Consider the following 17,894-nt stretch of genomic DNA (forward strand, 5'->3'; position numbering starts at 1 on the left):
AGCACAGTATCTAAGGCTGCAGTTCATGCACCGTTGCCTCACTCTGAGGAATAAAGATGCCTGAAAGCGCAACAGAGGTCAAGAAACTGGGATTAAAGGTGTTGTCCCCCCCTCAGGTGACTGGAGGAGGGGCTGTGTTCGCATAACAAAGCAATTCCCGGCCTGATGAGGGGGGGAAGAAAAAGCAACAGGGGCTGTAGCGGCCCCCTGCCCCCAGCAACGCAGCTGCCCATGCCTCCTCAATTGCTTCTCTCTCCTTCACGTCAGATGCTTCGCCTTTCCCCTCAGTGGGCTGCCGCTGGTTTGCTGGCATCTTGAAGAGTATGTCAGCAGCTGCAAAATGCATAGCCTTTGTCTGCTCAAGATTTGCATCTGAACTGTAGAAGAGCTACAGAGATGATAATATATGAATCCACTTGTATATGTGAAAAGTGCCTTTCCTTCAAGTAATGACAGGAGTCCAGCAACGGGGCGGGAGAAAGACTGCTGGTCTGGGGGGGGACTTGCCCCCTTGCCCCCCCAACACCACCCCTGCCAGGGGGATCTGGTGGGCCACTACTGCAGACGGAATGCCGGACTGGATGGATCCAGCAAGGCAGTTCTTAGGAAGACTTGGTAAGCTTTTCACATTTTTCTATGCACAGATTTCTAAAACGTTTGAAAAACTTCCCCAGTGATGTTAATATTTTTGCTTTCTTCTAATAGGCTTGTTGGGGTTTTCAAACTACTCCCTGGTGGACTTCAGGAAAATAACCAGCTGTTTTATTACAAGACTTCCCCCACTAAAAGGGAAGTGAAAATTCTCATTCATCCCATATCCTAAACAGGAGGTTTTAAAAAGGAACTCCTTGACTTCCATCGATGAAAAAAAGCTTTTAAACTGAAGACTTACAGTGCTTTCTTGGTTCATGGCGGTTCCCTGTTAACAGCATGCAACAGCCATATACCATTGATAGTTCTATTACTCAAAAGTCAAAGCCTGCTGATCTGGTGTTTCGGTTTGCTTTTCCAGACCGGCCGAATTGAACCGAACTACCCCAAAGTTTGTGGCCACCAAGGCAACGTGCTTGATATTAAGTGGAACCCCTTCATTGAGAACATCATTGCCTCCTGCTCAGAGGACACCTCAGTAAGTAGAACTGGTGTGGAATTGCCATGCCTGCTTTGTTCATCTTTTATTCCCCCCCCCCCCCGGTGTTTCCTGAAGCGGCTTCTGCCTTTTCTGAAGCCAGAGGAACTCTGCCATTGGGGGGGGGGGGGGGATGCAACAACAGTGCAGTCTCCAAGGTGCGGATGGTACATGGCGCTATTCTTCAGCCTCTTCAGGAGGCGTGGTTTCCACATCTGCAGAGGCAGGTGAACCTATCACCACTCAGCACACCTTCACTGCAATATTTCTGGTGGGTGTCATTTTATCACTCTGTTTATGTTTTAAAGTCTTTTAATTAACAGGAAAGGGGGGTTTGGCTATATTTAAAAACATTAAAATATTTGTGCAATAGCATTTCAGTGAATGAGCTTTATAGTGCTCATTAAAGAAATTGTGTGTTTTTTTAAACTGATGCCTTTCCGGCCATTTTAGCAATGTGATTTTTATTTTTTTCAGTAAAAAATGGCTGGCCTATAACAATTCTGATTTTAAAATAGAAGACTTTATTTCATAGCATTTTATTCCATAACATTTTATTTCATAAGATGTCATAAATTTTTACTGTCATGACAGAAATTGGGCAGTCACAGATTTAATAAATAAGTGCTATAGCACAGATTAAATTATTTATTTATTTATTTAAATCAAATGTATTGATTTATTTAAATCAAATTTATTGATTTATTTACATTATAAATTTATTATTTAATTTATTTATAGGGTGCAGTCCTATGCGTGTTTAGACAGAGAGAAGTCCTACAACTCCCAGCATCCTCCAGCCAGCCATGCTGGGTGGGGAATGTTGGGAGTTGCAGGTCTTTTCTGTCTAATGTGCATAAGATGCCATCCTTAATCAATGCTGCTTGGGTGAACTATAGCTTCCGTGTTCCTGCCAATGTGAATGGAATATGGTGGGATGTACTCATAGAACAAAGCATAATGTCCCCAATAGGGATGGACGAAAGTCACTTACCTGTCCTCGAAGCTTTTCGCAGTGGGGGGGAGGCGCTTCGCTGCTCCCCCTGCGAAGTTCAGGCCGGGGGGGAGGCTTCCCGCCTCGCCCGGCCGAAATTCAGGCCGGGGGGGAGGCTTCCTGCCTCGCCCGGCCGAAATTCAGGCCGGGGAGGAGGCGCCTCGCCTCGCCCGGCCGCGAACTAAAAAGTTAAAAAAAAAAAAAACGCCCCCGTGATAGGCTACGTGACGATGAACGTAGCCTATCACGGCTAGATCTGCAAAGTCAGCCGTGATAGGCTACGTAAATCGTCACATAGCCTATCACAGGTGACTTAAAAAAAAAAAAAGCGCGTATGCAAATGGCGGCCCCCATAGGGAGCCGCCATTCGCGTTCCTTATTTGGTTGCTGTCGTCTACGTAAGGGCAAATAGCGTTGCCCTTATTTTCGCCGTAGTCTACGTAAAGATTTACGTAGACGACAGCGACCAAATAAGGAACGGGAATGGCGGCTCCCTATGGGGGCCGCCATTATCCGTACCTGCTTTTTTTTTTTTTTTTAAAGTCACCTGTGATAGGCTACGTGACGATTTATGTAGCCTATCACGGCTGACTTTGCAAATCTAGCCGTGATAGGCTACGTTAATCATCACGTAGCCTATCACGGGGGCGTGCTTTTTTTTTTTCTTTTATTGGAATGGCGGCGGCGGCAGCCGGTCGAAAGACTGGCTGCCGCTCCCGCCCCGGACGAAGACCCGCCGAACTGCTGGCCGGACCCGCCGCCAGGAGGGACATTCGGCAAAGGTAAGTCCCATCCGGGGGTGGGCGGAGAATTTCTCCCCGAAACTTGTTCGGGGGGCCGAACACGTTGGCGCTCGGCCCCCCGAAGTTTCGGGGAGAAATTCTCCGCCAAACCTAGTCCCAAATAGTGTGCAAAATCAATTGCGGTTCTGCTAGTGTAACACTTTTTCTTCAGGGTCTCTAAAGGGGCTCACAGCAAAGGCCTTGTATAGGAACAATTAACATATCATTTTAATTTCTTAATTAAAAGCAATAATAATGCACATGTTAAAATTTTACATGCATAACAATTCACTTATCACCAAAACAATAAAACAGAGCGCAGCCCTCCCAAAGTTCTGTCTTTCACTTGAGTCTACAACAAAAATATAAATAAACTCCTCTCTGAAGCTTGAATTTTCTGCTGGCCGAAGAAGGAAAATAGTCTCTACTCAGTTCAGTCCAGCTCCACATCAGTCTTCTCAGAATGGATCAGGATCCAGCAACACAGGAACAACTTCGTAAAACAGCCCTTTATATAATATAAAAGAACATGAACAACAAGGAACTCATAGTGTTTGTAAAAAAAAAATCAAAAGGGCCCCTCCCTACTAACCTGTCTCAAGGGTTCAGGATCTTACAACAAGGAGAAAGCCCACTTCTTCCACACTTCATTTTGGTAACTGCCTAAAATGGTAGCCATTCCCTATCTTACTCCTTTACTGACAAGAATATGGCAAGAATATTACCATTCAAAATTCTTAAAGGAAAATATACCAGTGGGTTGCTTACACTAGCTTAAGAGCGGAAAGGTGCTGGGAGCACCCTTTCAGTCCTTGCAGGCTCAGTGCAGGTTTCTTGAGAAGTAGAGTCACACCCCGTTACCACGTGAGGGCTGTTACTGCTGCTGCTTTGGCCTGTGTCGTGAGAAGGAGGGTCGGGGAGGGCCGGCATTCTGGGGCGCATCCAGGCAGGCTTTAGTAGCTCAGCCTGAGGAGCCAGACCACAGCCAGCTCTTTATGACGTAATGGCTGTGGCAGTCAGGAAACCATTTACAGGAGAGTCAAAGGCTGCCACTGCTCCCGAGTAGTCATTCTAAAGCCCTACATGGCTTAAGACATGGGTACCTCAAGGAACGTCTGAGTCCACACCAACCTGCCCATGGAACTGAGACCATCTTCACAGGCCTTGTCCTGCTAAGCGAGGAAAAGCGGGTGGCGACTGGGAAAGGGCCTTCTCCATTTATGAGCCTCTTTCCTTTTATGTCCTTTTTGCACCAGTTGAAAACCTTTTTATTGCCTCAAGCGTTAAACATGTTAGAAGCTTTAAAACTTCTAACAGCTTTAAATAACAGACTCACTCAGCAGCCCCGTAAGTCTGTTATTTCCGACAGACTGTTATTGCTGACAAGACAAAAAAAATTGTTTTCTGTCCTGTGAAGGGCAGTAAATACATGTGTTACGTGCATTAATTAATGACTTCATTGAGGGTCAAGGGGTCCCTTAATGGGAGACAAATGTCATGAGGAGGCAGAGGTGGGGGCCCACTACCCCAGTGCCATGTTGGCACGGGGCTGCTGAGTGGTCTACAGCCGCCTGATGCCTGCAGCCCATGCTGGCCATTGCTGGCCGCTCTGCCCCTGGAAGGGCGTTTGGTCCCCTTGCTCCTGCTCAGCTGCAACCGCAGCCCTTGAGCTTCCAGTGGAGCACCGCAGCTGCTACCGGGAGAACCTTTATTGGCTCCTCGGGTCACCTGATCTTGCTGGGGCTGGAAGTGGCAGTCCTCCCCATCAGCCATGTGCAGTGGGGATGCGTTAGAGCAGCAGAGACCCTCTGCCTGAGAGCTGCCCCATTGCACAGGGGGTCATGGGCCTGGCTGCCCGAGCCCCTCCTGCCCAGCACCTCCCGAGGATTAAGAGGAGTCAAAGGAGACCTTGGGATTCGTCACTGTCTCTGCAGAGAACTTCCAGCACTTAATATTCATGAAAATGACTCTAACACTTGGTTTGTTTGTTTGTGTATAAAGCGTTGTCACCGTGCCTGGTGTGTTAAGGTTCCTGTCTCAGGGGGCTTACTATCTTTAATTCAACAGAGGGGAGACAACAGAGGAAGGGGAAGGAAATGGAGCCATGGGGAAACAGAGGAGAATGTATGATCATTTCAGTTCTACATGCCGGTTTAGCTTCCATAGCGCACCACCGTGTTTAGATATCATGGCTCTTTCAAAGCCTATGTATAAGTACACAGACACATGTACACATAAAAAATGAAGACTCTAGCATTGCAATGAAGGTGGCTTTAGGTGCTGCCCACCTACTACAGGCCCCATGAGATGGCTGCCTATTCTACCCTGGTGTTCAAGGCTGATCCTGGACTTCTTAGTCAGTGAGGGGGAAAAGACTTGAACCTGGCACCTCCCATTTTTAGAAATGTACTGTTAGGAAAAAAATCATAGAATAGTAGTGTTGGAAGGGGCCTACAAGACCATCGAGTCCAACCTCCTGCTCAATGCAGGAATCCAAGTCAGAGCATCCCTGACAGATGGCTGTCCAGCCTCGTCTTGAAGGCCTCCAGTGTGGGAGAGCCCACCACCTGCCTAGGTCATGGGTTCCATTGTCGTATTGGTCTAACAGGACGTTTTTCCTGATGTTCAGCTGGAATCTGGCTTCCTGTAACTGGAGCCCATTATTCCGTGTCCTGCATTCTGGGATAATCAAGAAGAGATGCTGTCCTTCCTCTCTGTGGCAACCTTTCAAGGACTTGAAGAGTGCTATCATGTCTCCCCTCAGTCTTCTCTTCTCAAGGCTAAACATGCCCAGTTCCTTCAGTCTCTCTTCATAGGGCTTTGTTTCCAGCCCCCAGATCATCTTTGTTGCCCTCCTCTGAACCCTCTCCAGTTTGTCTGCATCCTTCTTAAAGTGTGGTGCCCAGAACTGGACACAGTACTCCAGATGAGGCCTAACCAGTGCTGAGTAGAGGGGAACTAGTACTTCCCAGAATCTGGAAGCTATGCTTCTATGAATGCAACCCAAAAGAGCATTGGCCTTTTTTGCAGCCACACCACATTGTTGGCTCATCTTCAGCTTGTGATCGATAACAATTCCAAGATCCTTCTCGCTTGTAGAGTTGTTGAGCCACGTATCCCCCATCTTGTAACTGTGCCTTTGGTTTCTTTTTCCTAGGTGCAGAACTTGGCATTTCTCCCTATTAAATGTCATTCTCTTGTTTTCTGCCCAGCCCGCCAGTCTATCAAGTTCACTTTGAATTTTGTTTCTGTCTTCCAAGTTATTAGCTATCCCACCCAATTTTGTGTCATCTGCAGATCTGATCAGCATTCCCTGTACCTCCTCCTCCAAGTCATTAATAAAAATGTTGAAGAGCACTGGGCCCAGGACTGAGCCCTGCAGTACCCCGCTCATTACCTCTCCCCAGTTTGAGAAGATCATAGAATCATAGAATAGTAGGGTTGGAAGGGGACTACAAGACCATGAAGTCCAACCCCTTGCTCAGTGCAGGAATCCAAGTCAAGATCCCATTGAAAAGCACTCTTTGAGTCCAATTCTTTAGCCAACTGTGGATCCACCTGATCGTTGTTTCATCTAGACCACTTTGAGCTAGTTTGCTCATCAGGAGATCATGGGACACTTTGTCGAAAGCTTTGCTGAAGTCGAGGTATATGATACCCACAGCATTCCCACAGTCCACAAGAGAGGTTACCTGATCAAAAAATGAGATCAGATTCGTCTGGCAGGATTTGTTCTTGACAAATCCATGTTGGCTTCGAGTAATCATTGCATTGTTTTCAAGGTGCTTACAGGTGGATTGCTTGATCATCTGCTCCAGAATTTTCCCAGGGATTGATATCAGACTGACTGGTCTGTAGTTCCCAGGTTCCTCCTTTTTGCCCTTTTTGAAGAGAGGGACCACATTAGCCCTCCAGTCATCTGGCACTTCAACCGTCCTCCATGATTTCTCAAAGAGAATAGACAGTAGTTCTGAGAGTTCTTCTGCCAGTTCCTTTATTACTCTAGGATGCAGTTCATCTGGCCCTGGAGATTTGAACTCATTCAAAGTAATTAGGTATTCCTTGACCATATGCCTATCAGTCTCAAGCTGCAATCCTGCCCCTTCAGCCTGTTCTTCGCCTTTGCCAGGGGGGGTCATAGAACCTCTTTTGGGAGAAGACTGAGCCAATGTAGGAATTGAACACTTCTGCCTTTTCTTTGTCATCTGTTATCATTTTGCCATCCTTATTTATTAGCTGAACCACCATTTCTTTCCTCTGTCTTTTACTATGCACGTATCTTAAGAAAGCCTTTTTGTTGCTTTTAGCATCCCTCACTAACCTCAGCTCATTCTCAGCTTTAGCCTTCCTGATGCCATCCCTGCAACTCTGTGCTACCTGCCTGTACTCTTTCTTTGTAGCTTGGCCTTCCTTCCACTTTCTGTATGTGTGCTGTTTTGTTTTCAGCACATCTCTTAAGCTTTTTGTGAAGCCACATTGGCTTCTTCTGTTGTCTTCCACCTTTTTTCCTTGTTGGAATTGTTTGTAATTGTGCCTTGAGAATTTCCTTTTTTAGAAGCTCTCACCCATCTTGGACTCCTTTTCTCGTTAAGAGTCACTTTCCATGTTGTTGTTGTTCAGTAGTAAAGTTGTGTCCGACTCTTCATGACCCCATGGACCATAGCATGCCAGGCCTTCCTGTCCTCCGCTCTCTCCCGGAGCGTGCTCAAGTTCATCTTCATTGCATCGGTGATGCTATCTAGCCATCTCACCCTCTGCCATCCCCTTCTCCTTTTGCCTTCAGTCTTTCCCAGTATCAGGGTCTTTTCCAGTGACTTTTCGCATTAGTTGGCCAAAATATTTGAGCTTCAGTTTCAGTATTTGTCCTTCCAATGAGCACTCAGGCTTGATTTCCTTTAGGATTGACTGATTTGACCTCCTTGCAGTCCAGGGGACTCGTAAGAGTCTTCTCCAGCACCACAGTTCGAAAGCATCAATTCTTCGGCGCTCAGCTTTCCTTATAGTCCAGCTCTCACAGCCATACATTACTACTGGGAAAACCATAGCTTTGATTAGACGGACCTTTGTCGGCAAGGTGATGTCTCTGCTTCTTACTATGCTGTCTAGGTTTGCCATAGCTTTCCTCCCAAGGAGCAAGCGTCTTTTAATTTCATGGCTACAGTCACCGTCTGCGGTCATCTTGGAGCCCAAGAAAATAAAATCTGTCACTGCTTCCATTTCTTCCCCTTCCATATGCCAGGAAGTGATAGGGCCAGATGCCATGATCTTCGTTTTTTTAATGTTGAGTTTCAAACCAGCTTTTGCAATCTCCTCTTTCACCCTCAACAAGAGGCTCTTTAGATCCTCTTTGCTTTCTGCCATTAGGGTGGTATCGTCTGCGTATCTGAGGTTGTTGATAATTCTCCCGGCAATCTTAATTCCGACCTGTGATTCATCCAACCCGGCGTTTCTCATGATGTACTCTGCATATAAATTAAATAAGCAGGGCGACAATATGCAGCCTTGTCGTACTCCTTTCCCAATTTGGAACCACTCGGTTGTTCCATGTCTGGGTCTTACTATTGCTTCTTGACCCTTGTACAGGTTTCTCAGGAGACAGGTAAGGTGGTCTGGTACTCCCATCTCTTTAAGAATTTGCCACAGTTTGTTGTGATCCACACAATCAAAGGCTTTAGCGTAGTCAATGAAGCAGAAATAGACGTTTTTCTGGAATTCTCTTGCTTTCTCCATGATCCAGCGAATGTTGCCGATTTGATCTCTAGTTCCTCTGCCTCTTCGAAACCCAGCTTGTACTTCTGGTAGTTCTCAGTTCGCATACTGCTGAAGCCTGGCTTGTAGGATTTTGAGCATAACCTTGCTGGCATGTGAAATGAGCGCAATTGTACGGTAGTTTGAACAGTCTTTGGCATCGCCCTTCTTTGGAATTGGAATGTAAACTGACCTTTTCCAGTCTTGTGGCCACTGTTGAGTGTTCCAAATGTGTTGGCATATTGAGTGCAGCACTTTAACAGCATCATCTTCTAGGATCTTAAATAGCTCAGCTGGAATACTGTCATCTCCGCTAGCTTTGTTGTTAGTAATGCTTCCTAAGGCCCACTTGACTTCACTCTCTAGGATGTCCGGCTCAAGTTCAGTGACAACACTATCATGGCTATCAGGGACATTCAGATCTTTCCTGTATAGTTCTTCTGTGTATTCTTTCCACCTCTTCTTAATCTCCTCTGCTTCTGTTAGGTCCCTGCCTTCTTTGTCCTTGATCATGCCCGTCTTTGCACAAAAAGTTCCCTTGACATCTCCGATTTTCTTGAAAAGATCTCTAGTCTTTCCCATTCTGTTGTTTTCCTCGATTTCTTTGCATTGTTCATTTAAGAAGGCCTTCTTGTCTCTCCTTGCTATTCTCTGGAACTCTGCATTCAGTTGGAGATATCTTCCCCTTTCTCCCTTGCTTTTCGCTGCCCATCTTTCCTCAGCTACTTGTAAAGCCTCATCAGACAGCCACTTTGCTTTCTTGCAGTTCTTTTTCTTTGGGATGGATTTCGTTGCTGCCTCCTGAACAATGTTACGGACCTCCGTCCATAGTTCCTCAGGCACTCTGTCTATCAGGTCTAATCCCTGAAATCTATTCCTCACCTCCACTGTATATTCATCAGGGATATGATTGAGGTCATACCTGAATGGTTTAGTGGTTTTCCCTACGTTCTTCAATTTAAGCCTAAATTTTGCAATAAGAAGCGCATGATCTGAGCCACAGTCAGCTCCAGGTCTTGTTTTTACTGACCGTATAGAGCTTCTCCATCTTTGGCTGCAAAGTACATAATCAATCTGATTTCGATATTGACCATCTGGTGATGTCCATGTGTAGAGTCGCCTCTTGTGCTGTTGGAAAAGAGTGTTTGCTATGATCAGCGTGTTCTCTTGGCAAAACTCTATGAGCCTTTGTCCTGCTTCATTTTGTACACCAAGGCCATCCTTGCCTGTTACCCGGGTGATTTCTTGACTTCCTACTTTAGTATTCCAATCTCCCATGATGAAGAGGACATCTTTTTTTGGTGTTACTTCTAGAAGGTGTTGTAGGTCTTCATAGAACCGATCAACCTCAGCTTCTTCGGCCTCAGTGGTTGGGGCATAGACTTGAATTACTGTGACGTTGAATGGTTTGCCTTGGATTCGTACTGAGATCATTCTATCGTTTTTGAGATTGTACCCCAGTACTGCTTTTCTCACCCTTTTTTCATTGTTCTGAGTTGATTAAAATTGGCTTTCCTAAAATCCAGGGTACAGGTTTGGCTACACTCGGCTTTTGCTTCCTTTAGAACCAAGAACTCAAGTACAACATGGTCGCTTTCCCCCAGAGTTCCTGTAACTGCTATTTTATCCACTAAGTCATCTCTGTTGGTTAGGATCAAGTCAAGGATAGCCGATCCTCTAGTTCCTTCCTCCACTTTCTGTAATTGGAAGTTATTCGCAATGCAAGTGAGGAATTTCCTGGAGGGGCCATGTATTGCAGAATTTGTCTCCCAACAAATACTGGGGAAATTGAAGTCCCCCATTACTACTACATCATGCTTCCTTGAAACATTGGCTATTTTCTTTTCAAAAGTTTCATCCTCGTCTTCTCCTTGATTGGGTGGCCGGTAGTAGACTCCGACCACCAGGTTCCTTTTATTCTTTGCTCCATTTATTTCAACCCAGATGCTCCCGATGGGGCTACCAAGCTCATCCTCCTGTCTTTCTGTGCAGAGATATGTATTTTTCACATACAGTGCAACCCCACCTCCCTTTCTGTTCCTCCTGTTCTTTTTGAACAAGTTATATCCTTGATCAAAAAGGATAGGTATGTTTCTACTTTGAACACCTGCGCAACCTCCTCCTTTCTCTTTCTGCCCCCCCCAGTCTCCAAGCTAGGCTCATTTGGGGCCAGCATCTCCCCCCCCCCAGCTGTTTCTGCAGCAACTCTTGAGTCTTATCCTGACCTTCTCAAGGTCACCTGCTGCATCCCTGGCCGGGCTTGGCACAAGTGGCTGGTGCCTGCTGGCTGGGCCTGCTTGAAAGTGAAAGAGGAAGAGGATGGGGAAGCGGCATAGGCTAGGAGGGTTTCCCAGAGAACCCAGCCTGCAAGGGGGGGCCTGCCCTCCTGCTAGGGAGCACCCTTTCCTCTTTCTCAGTGGCTTGGCCCAGGGACAGCAGCACCTACAGACAGACCGCTCTGCCTGTTTACAGAAAAGCTGTAAGGGTGGAGCGCTCAAGGGGCCAGCTGCCTGAAGGAGTCAAAGAAGGAGCTGTGGAGGCCATGGGAATGATCTCTCCTAGGGCCCAGGTGGTTCCCAAGGGACCCATCCATCCCTGATTCCAGATATGTGGCAGCTGAATGTAGCCATCACCTGAGACTGAGAGCACAGCACTTTTCACATGCTCACTCTCTGCTTGGCCATGACTCCACACATTCTGGGTCTGAGCTTGGAATTAAAAGCAACCCCCAAATTAAGAAGCTGCTGTGTGGGAGCCAAGCTTGAAGAGAGAGATCTACTCTGGTCAGAATTGGCAGGGTTTTTTTTTTTAAATGGAGGACATGGATGGAAGACAGAAATCATATTATCTATCAAAGCTATAGCGCCTTTACAGGAATAGCCAAAAGCCATTAAAAATAGGAATATGGTACATCTGTGTGTGTTTGCCTGTATGTAGCACTATTTTCCACTAGTGTCACTGAACTCGTATTTTGCATTTCCTGCTTCTGTAAGTTGAATATAAAACCTATAGAAGAAGAGGGACTGGATCAAATTCCATCTAGTTGTGTCCTGTTCCCTGCGATGGCCACCTGGATGCTTTTGGGATGGAGGTGACCATTCTGCCCTGCTATTTGTCCGCAGCATCTGACAGTCAAAGATATTCTTCCCCTAAATATGGAGGTTCCATTTGCCTCTCTGTCCCCCATTCATCAGGCCCCCAAGTGATGTTTGTTAGACGAAAATAGGGCCTGGGTTTTGCTTGTGATAAAGTCCTCTGCAAGCGCCATAGGCCTAATTTTCAATACTGCTGTGCACCAGATTTGTGTTTTTATGTAAATCTCCAGCCAGGGTCTGGGGCTCCTGGCTGTCCCTCCCAGTTGATGATGTCATTTATTTCTGTCATCAGAAGGTTCTTTTTATAGCCCCTGCTGCAGCAGATAGGCAGACTCCAGTTGCAGGTCGAGGCATCTCCTTCCCAGCCAGCAGTGCCTGTTCAAGCCTCTCACCTCTCTTCCTAAGACCGTTGGGGCAGGGGAGAGCTGCAGAGATGCTCACGTATTTAATGTGTCAGACTTAGTGGTACCAAAAGGTGTTTTTCCTCCTAGAGTTCTGCCCTTCGTTTAAAAAATGACAGCCTTCGCAAGCAGCCACCTCAGGCTGGCAACAGAAGATGCTACGGCGTGTGTGCTCAGTTGTTTGCTTGCTCCTGCTTTCATCCTGGTCCAAATGGGAACTGCAAATATTTGTAGTGTTTCAAAGAGTTACAAGGTACCAACTTCAACTCCCTTCAAGCTATAGCCTCTCTCCAGCACAAGATTCAGTGATTCCTGAATGATGCGGATTGGTAATGTTCAGGCCCCTGTCTGGATGGGTTCTGTTTTGCATGACGCAGGCAGACACCCTTATCTGGCCTTCTTACGGTGCCCTAGGGATGGCCCCAGACCTTTTGCGTAGTCCAGATGAGGGGGGGCACCAATCCAGGCAGGCGGGCATTCTCCTCCAGCGAAGATCTCCTCCGTATCCCTCCCCAAAAGAGAACACAAAGGAACAACCCCGCTCCCAAGGCCACCTTTTCCTCAAGGCGTTTGGTTGAACCCCTGGATCCCGATTCCCACCTGCCCAGATTAAAGCAGGTGAGGCTGCACATGCTCACGGTCCTCCCTCGCTTCGTCTTGGTCCCTCCCCGATGTCTCCCCTGCCGTTAACTGGATTGGAGCCGCAGTCTGCCTTCTGGGGACAGAAGGGCTCCGTGCATGGAAAGGGCCTCTGCCCGATTTTCAGGGACCCCCTGCTACCCCCACACCATAGCACCCCATTTGACAGGATTCCTCGATCCTCTGCACAGTATTTTCAGGGGGCTGAGGTGGGAAGGAGGGGGACGGGGAAGCCTGCTTCCGCCAGCCTGGTTACACAAGCCTAAATCTAGGCCCAACTCGTCACATTTCGCTCATGAAAATCTATAAAGTGCCAGGTACACTGAGGGGACTATAGAAATGACAGTGATGGTGACAATAATTTTTACAAGGTGATTGACGGCGAGCCACTGTAGAGGGTCCCAGAGACACCCCCTCTGCACCTTTGGCGTTTCCTGTTGGGACAGTGGGTGTCCACTCTCAAGTGTGTTGTTCCACACAGAGGCTTCTGGGGGTCTCTTCAGGATTTCAGCTGAGAAGGCGCTGATTGTTCTGTAGTGTTCGCAGCCTGTTCCTGCCTGATGCTTCTTCGTAACTCTTATTCCACCCTGGAGCGCTTTCCTAATAAACAGTGGGGAGAAGGAAGGGAAAGGGTGAAAGGAGGCCTACCGCAGCCCTGTCAGCTTTTCGGGGGAAGGAACCCACTTTGTCCAGGCAGGCAGGCAGCCAAGTAGACAGCAACTTCATCTTACAACAGACTTTGGCTCTCCTGTCCTTCAAGGTTCGGATATGGGAAATCCCAGATGGAGGGTTGAAGCGCAACATGACAGAGGCTGTCCTGGAACTCTATGGACACAGCCGGCGTGTCGGCCTCGTGGAGTGGCATCCGACAACCACCAACATCCTGTTCAGTGCTGGATATGACTATAAGGTGAGCTCATAAATTACTTGGACATCTTTAGGAGTGGATGTCATGGGACTAGCAGGTTCTTTGCTGAAGCCTCTTGAGGCTGATGCATGCACGGGGAACCAGACCAGCCTGCTGAGCTTCTTCCCCAGGCTGTGCCCCAGCACCGAGGAAGGGTAAATGGCTTATCTCTGTGCAATTTCGCCCCATTCCAGCAAGCTGTCAGGGAGTTATAGCTCCCACCCCCTTTGTCCTTCCCTGGTCGCTTTTCCATGAAGAAGCTAAATGGCTGTGTGTGCGTGTGCGCACACAATTTCACTTTTGTGCAATTTCACCTTCGCACAATTTCACTTTAGCACTAAAGCGCCAGCAAAGTCTGGGCGGGGGGGGGGGTGATCTGGGATAATTGCACAGGGTTTTGTTGGTGCATCAAGTGCCTCCCAACTAGGAGAGGCTGTGTGTGAAGTTTGGTCCCAGTCCTGCAAACCTCCAAGGTTTTATAGCTGCCATCTCCTTGTCGGGGTTATGATGGAAGCACTGAAATAAGCCCCTCCTGTTCTTCACCCCACACCTCTCCCCTCTCATTGGGATATTGTGGAAGGTTAAACAGGCTGCCGTGATGTTATCAATGGGTGAAACAGCGCTACCACTCAGGCAGGAGGACTGCAGTAGGACAGGGGGCACGGGGAGGGCTCAGATTACGCAGATTAATAGCCCAGTCATGTGGCGGGGCATTGTGGACTATTTAAAAAATAAGCTACTATGAGTAGTTTATTAAGCCACCATGGCTTAAAGTGACATCCGAGCAGGACCTGAGAGTTTTTTCAGATGAAGAGCAGAGTCAAAATGCTTTCAATTAAAGAGAGAGAGAGAGAGAGAGAGGTTGGCTCTGTTCCAAATGCCATCTTCCAGAATGGTTAAAATCACCCCTGTAAGGAGTGGGGGTCTTCTTGGTCATGGCCTGAAGGCTTTGGAAGAGCCTTTCAGAAGACGTCCATCAATAATCGTAGTTGTTGGTCTTCTAAAAAAAAGTGCATGGCACAACTATTTGAACAGGCCTGTCTTTGGTGGCCAAGATGGAGAGTGACTTTGGCATGTTGACTTGTTTCCTGTCGCTAAATGTTTTAGATCTGGTTTTACTAATATTTTAGGCTTTAAAAAGTCTCTTCTTTTATTGGTGCTTTCAGTTTTGGTGTTTAAAAGGTGTCTTGAATGTTAGGAGAAACAGGATATAAATATTTTAAATAAGCGAGATGCTGAAGCCAAAAACTAAGAGTGGTGGAAAGCTTACGCTTGTTCTGCATCCTTTTCCTTCTCAGGTTCTCATCTGGAACCTGGATATTGGTGAGCCGGTGAAGATGATTGACTGCCACTCTGACGTCATCCTTTGCATGTCCTTCAACACAGATGGTAGTTTACTCTCCACCACTTGCAAAGACAAGAAGCTCCGTGTCATCGAGCCACGTTCTGGCAAAGTCCTCCAGGTGGGGAGCTTACTTTAAGGGCCAAAACAGATGTGATGCAGAATATCCATGATCCAAACTCCTAGCTGTGTTTTTTAAACTTCAAAGGAGCTGCAGAGAAGGGGCTGTGTCCATTTTGGATCGGAGCAGTAGCACCAGGGAAGAGAGTTTTCAGTTCTTTTTCCTCTGTGCTGTTTTCTCCATCTAAATTACCAAAGCTGCTATTACACTTCTGTTTTTCTCAGCTGGTCTGATCACACCTGGGGGGGCCCCAGCAATTTAGATTGGGGAAATAGTGGGGGGTGGGCTATCCCTTCTGTTCCAGGACCATTACTGTGATCAAGACCAAAGCGCCCCCCCCCCCCCCGCAACCATGACAGCTTTAAAGTTGAAAAGTCTGGAGATCTGATCTCCAGATGTCCCATCTGTTTTGAAACCTCCATCTTAACTGCAAGGTGCAGTCCTTGATCTCTTTGGTGCTCGGTGTAAAGACATGAGACAGGCAGAGAAGGTGGGATAACTGCAACAGCTTAGAGATATTTTTAAATATGGTAAATAGTACACAGCTCCTGGGCTGTGGAACTCCCTGCCAAGGAAGGCTCGGTACACTGTCCTTCCACTGTCAGGCAAACACCTCTTTATTTAAGCAGGCCTTTGGTGTGTAAGCAGGTCTGTTGGATTGGATGTAGATTTTATTCTGTTGTTATGTTTTTAATTGTGTTTTGATGTATTTGTTTTTATTACTGTTTTAATCAAGTTTTATTTGTGCTGTAAGCTGCCTTGAGTGCTATTTTTGGGGGTAGAACGGCAGGGTACAAATCAAATCAATCAATAGTATATAAGTTTATTATAATAATGTGTTCGTTGGATCTATTTATGTTGGTAAGAATGCACAAGCCCTTCTTCAGACAATAATGTTTCCATAAGTAATCTTTTTATAAGCGAGTTCCTACGAAAGGAGTGTTCATAGAAAAAGCACATCAAAACCTTTTTGATAGCTTGGTAAGAATTTTTTTCTACAGATGTCAATGCACAAATGTCAATGTTACCTTTAGATAAGCACAATTTCCAACTGAGAGAATAGAAGGAACCCACTGCAGGGTGTTTATATGTGACTTTAATCTTTTATTCATCAAAAGTTGTCATGGATGAAATTGTTTAAAGTTCTGGGGATTTTGAGTGGCATATTTGGGAGAATGTGGCCTTAATAAATTTGCTGCATCTACTTGGAGAGGGAGTTGGAGGCTGCCTGGCTGGCTGATTCATGGTTGTCTTTCAAGGAGGCGAACTGTAAGAACCATCGCGTGAACCGGGTTGTCTACTTAGGGAACATGAAGCGTCTTCTAACAACGGGTGTTTCACGGTGGAACACGAGGCAGATCGCCCTCTGGGATCAGGTCAGAAAACAGTTATTGGGGGTGGGGGTGAGGGTTCCAGGAAAACTGGAAGCACCAAAAGTAAACACTTAATTTGTACTTTTAACAGGCCAAGACAGTCTACTTTGCACTAGACTCTTCGTGTGGGGCAGACTTGGGCTGTGTTTCAGCTCCTCTTGTACGATGAACATTTCACACTAGAACTGCCGGGTGTATCCAGAAAACGTCTCTTGGTGGGCCCAAGAAATTCTGCTGGGGCAGGGTGTTTAGGGCATGTGATTGTAATACACATGGATGGCCATTACAGCACCGGCATGTTTTCCTTGTGTGTGCATGTCCATGCTTTGTTGCTGAGAGTCATACTCTGTGACATTTAGAAGCCAACACAGAGTCCTCAGAACAAGGAATTTGACCGCACGAGTGCAGAAGAGTGTCATATTCAGGCTTCACATATCATGAACTCCCAACAGAATTTTATTCCAGTGAGGTTACCCAATGCATTCTCTTTGTTAAACAGTGTCTGGATAAGGCTTTCAATAAATTTAGACTTGTATAAAACAGTCCCTAACCCATTCCCCTTGTTAGGAGGCACCTGACATCTGTGTCTGTTCTTCCCAAGTGCACAGAGAGGGGAACGGGAATGTGGGGTCTTCTTTACTAGTGGGGCTTCTGCTTTTAGGTCAGCCCTGCAGCCAGGCAGGATCCTGGGAGGGAGGAGGTGGCAGGTCTGATTCAGTTATCGTCCATATCTAATTTTCTTTAAGATCATGTGTTGATTTGAATAGCCAGACAATTTGCCAAAAGTATTAATCAATTTCATCAAAGCTGGAACTGACAACTGGAGTTTCGAGATAAACAACAAGAGATCATCAGTGTAAAGGCTAATTTTATATTCTAATCCAAAATAGACAAATCCATGAATACTACTATTTTGTCTAATAGCACACGCCAGCGGTTCCAAACGTAAGTTGAATATCAATGGGGAAAGTGGACAACCTCGTCTGGTGTCCCGCTCAAGTAAAAAAAAAAAGCCAAAAATAAACGGTTAGACATTACTCTTGTTCTTGCAGCAGAGTATAGGATTTTAACCCATTTCAAAAATTCTATAGGAAAACCAAAATTAGTCAGTGTGGTAAAAATAAATTTCCAATGAATTTTGTCAGAGGCCTTTTCTGAATCCAAGGAAATGATGGCCGCCTGGTCAGGTCTTTCAGAGTTTAAAGCAACTAGATCAGCAACTAATCTAAGGTTATCAGCTCCCTGTCTGTTTTTAATAAATCCCACCTGGTCCGGTCTAACCAATGTGGCCATGACTTGTTACAATCTATCAGCCAAGATTGCTGTTAATATTTTGACATCTACATTAATTAATGATATAGAC

The 17,894-nt window shown here is 46.4% G+C and overlaps 1 protein-coding gene across 15 annotated transcripts in view; it reads left to right on the forward strand.

Annotated features, from left to right (window-relative positions):
• CORO2B (coronin 2B) overlaps positions 1-17,894 on the forward strand; it is a 159,078-nt gene that overhangs the window by 127,560 nt on the left and 13,624 nt on the right. For 9 of the 15 annotated variants that reach the window (XM_084817552.1, XM_084817544.1, XM_084817547.1 and 6 more), the window contains 4 exons: positions 1,013-1,129; positions 13,549-13,698; positions 14,994-15,158; positions 16,418-16,534. In XM_084817552.1, the coding sequence (XP_084673678.1) occupies positions 1,013-1,129; positions 13,549-13,698; positions 14,994-15,158; positions 16,418-16,534 (549 nt within the window). Of the gene's footprint in view, positions 1-1,012; positions 1,130-12,239; positions 12,403-13,548; positions 13,699-14,993; positions 15,159-16,417; positions 16,535-17,894 lie in introns of all 15 variants that reach the window. The other 6 variants (XM_084817557.1, XM_084817553.1, XM_084817555.1 and 3 more) reach the window with 1 other exon arrangement.

Source organism: Heloderma suspectum, chromosome 11 (genome assembly GCF_057233095.1).
Source record: "Heloderma suspectum isolate Gila_16-S chromosome 11, 16-S_ref, whole genome shotgun sequence".
Lineage (NCBI taxonomy): Eukaryota > Metazoa > Chordata > Lepidosauria > Squamata > Helodermatidae > Heloderma > Heloderma suspectum.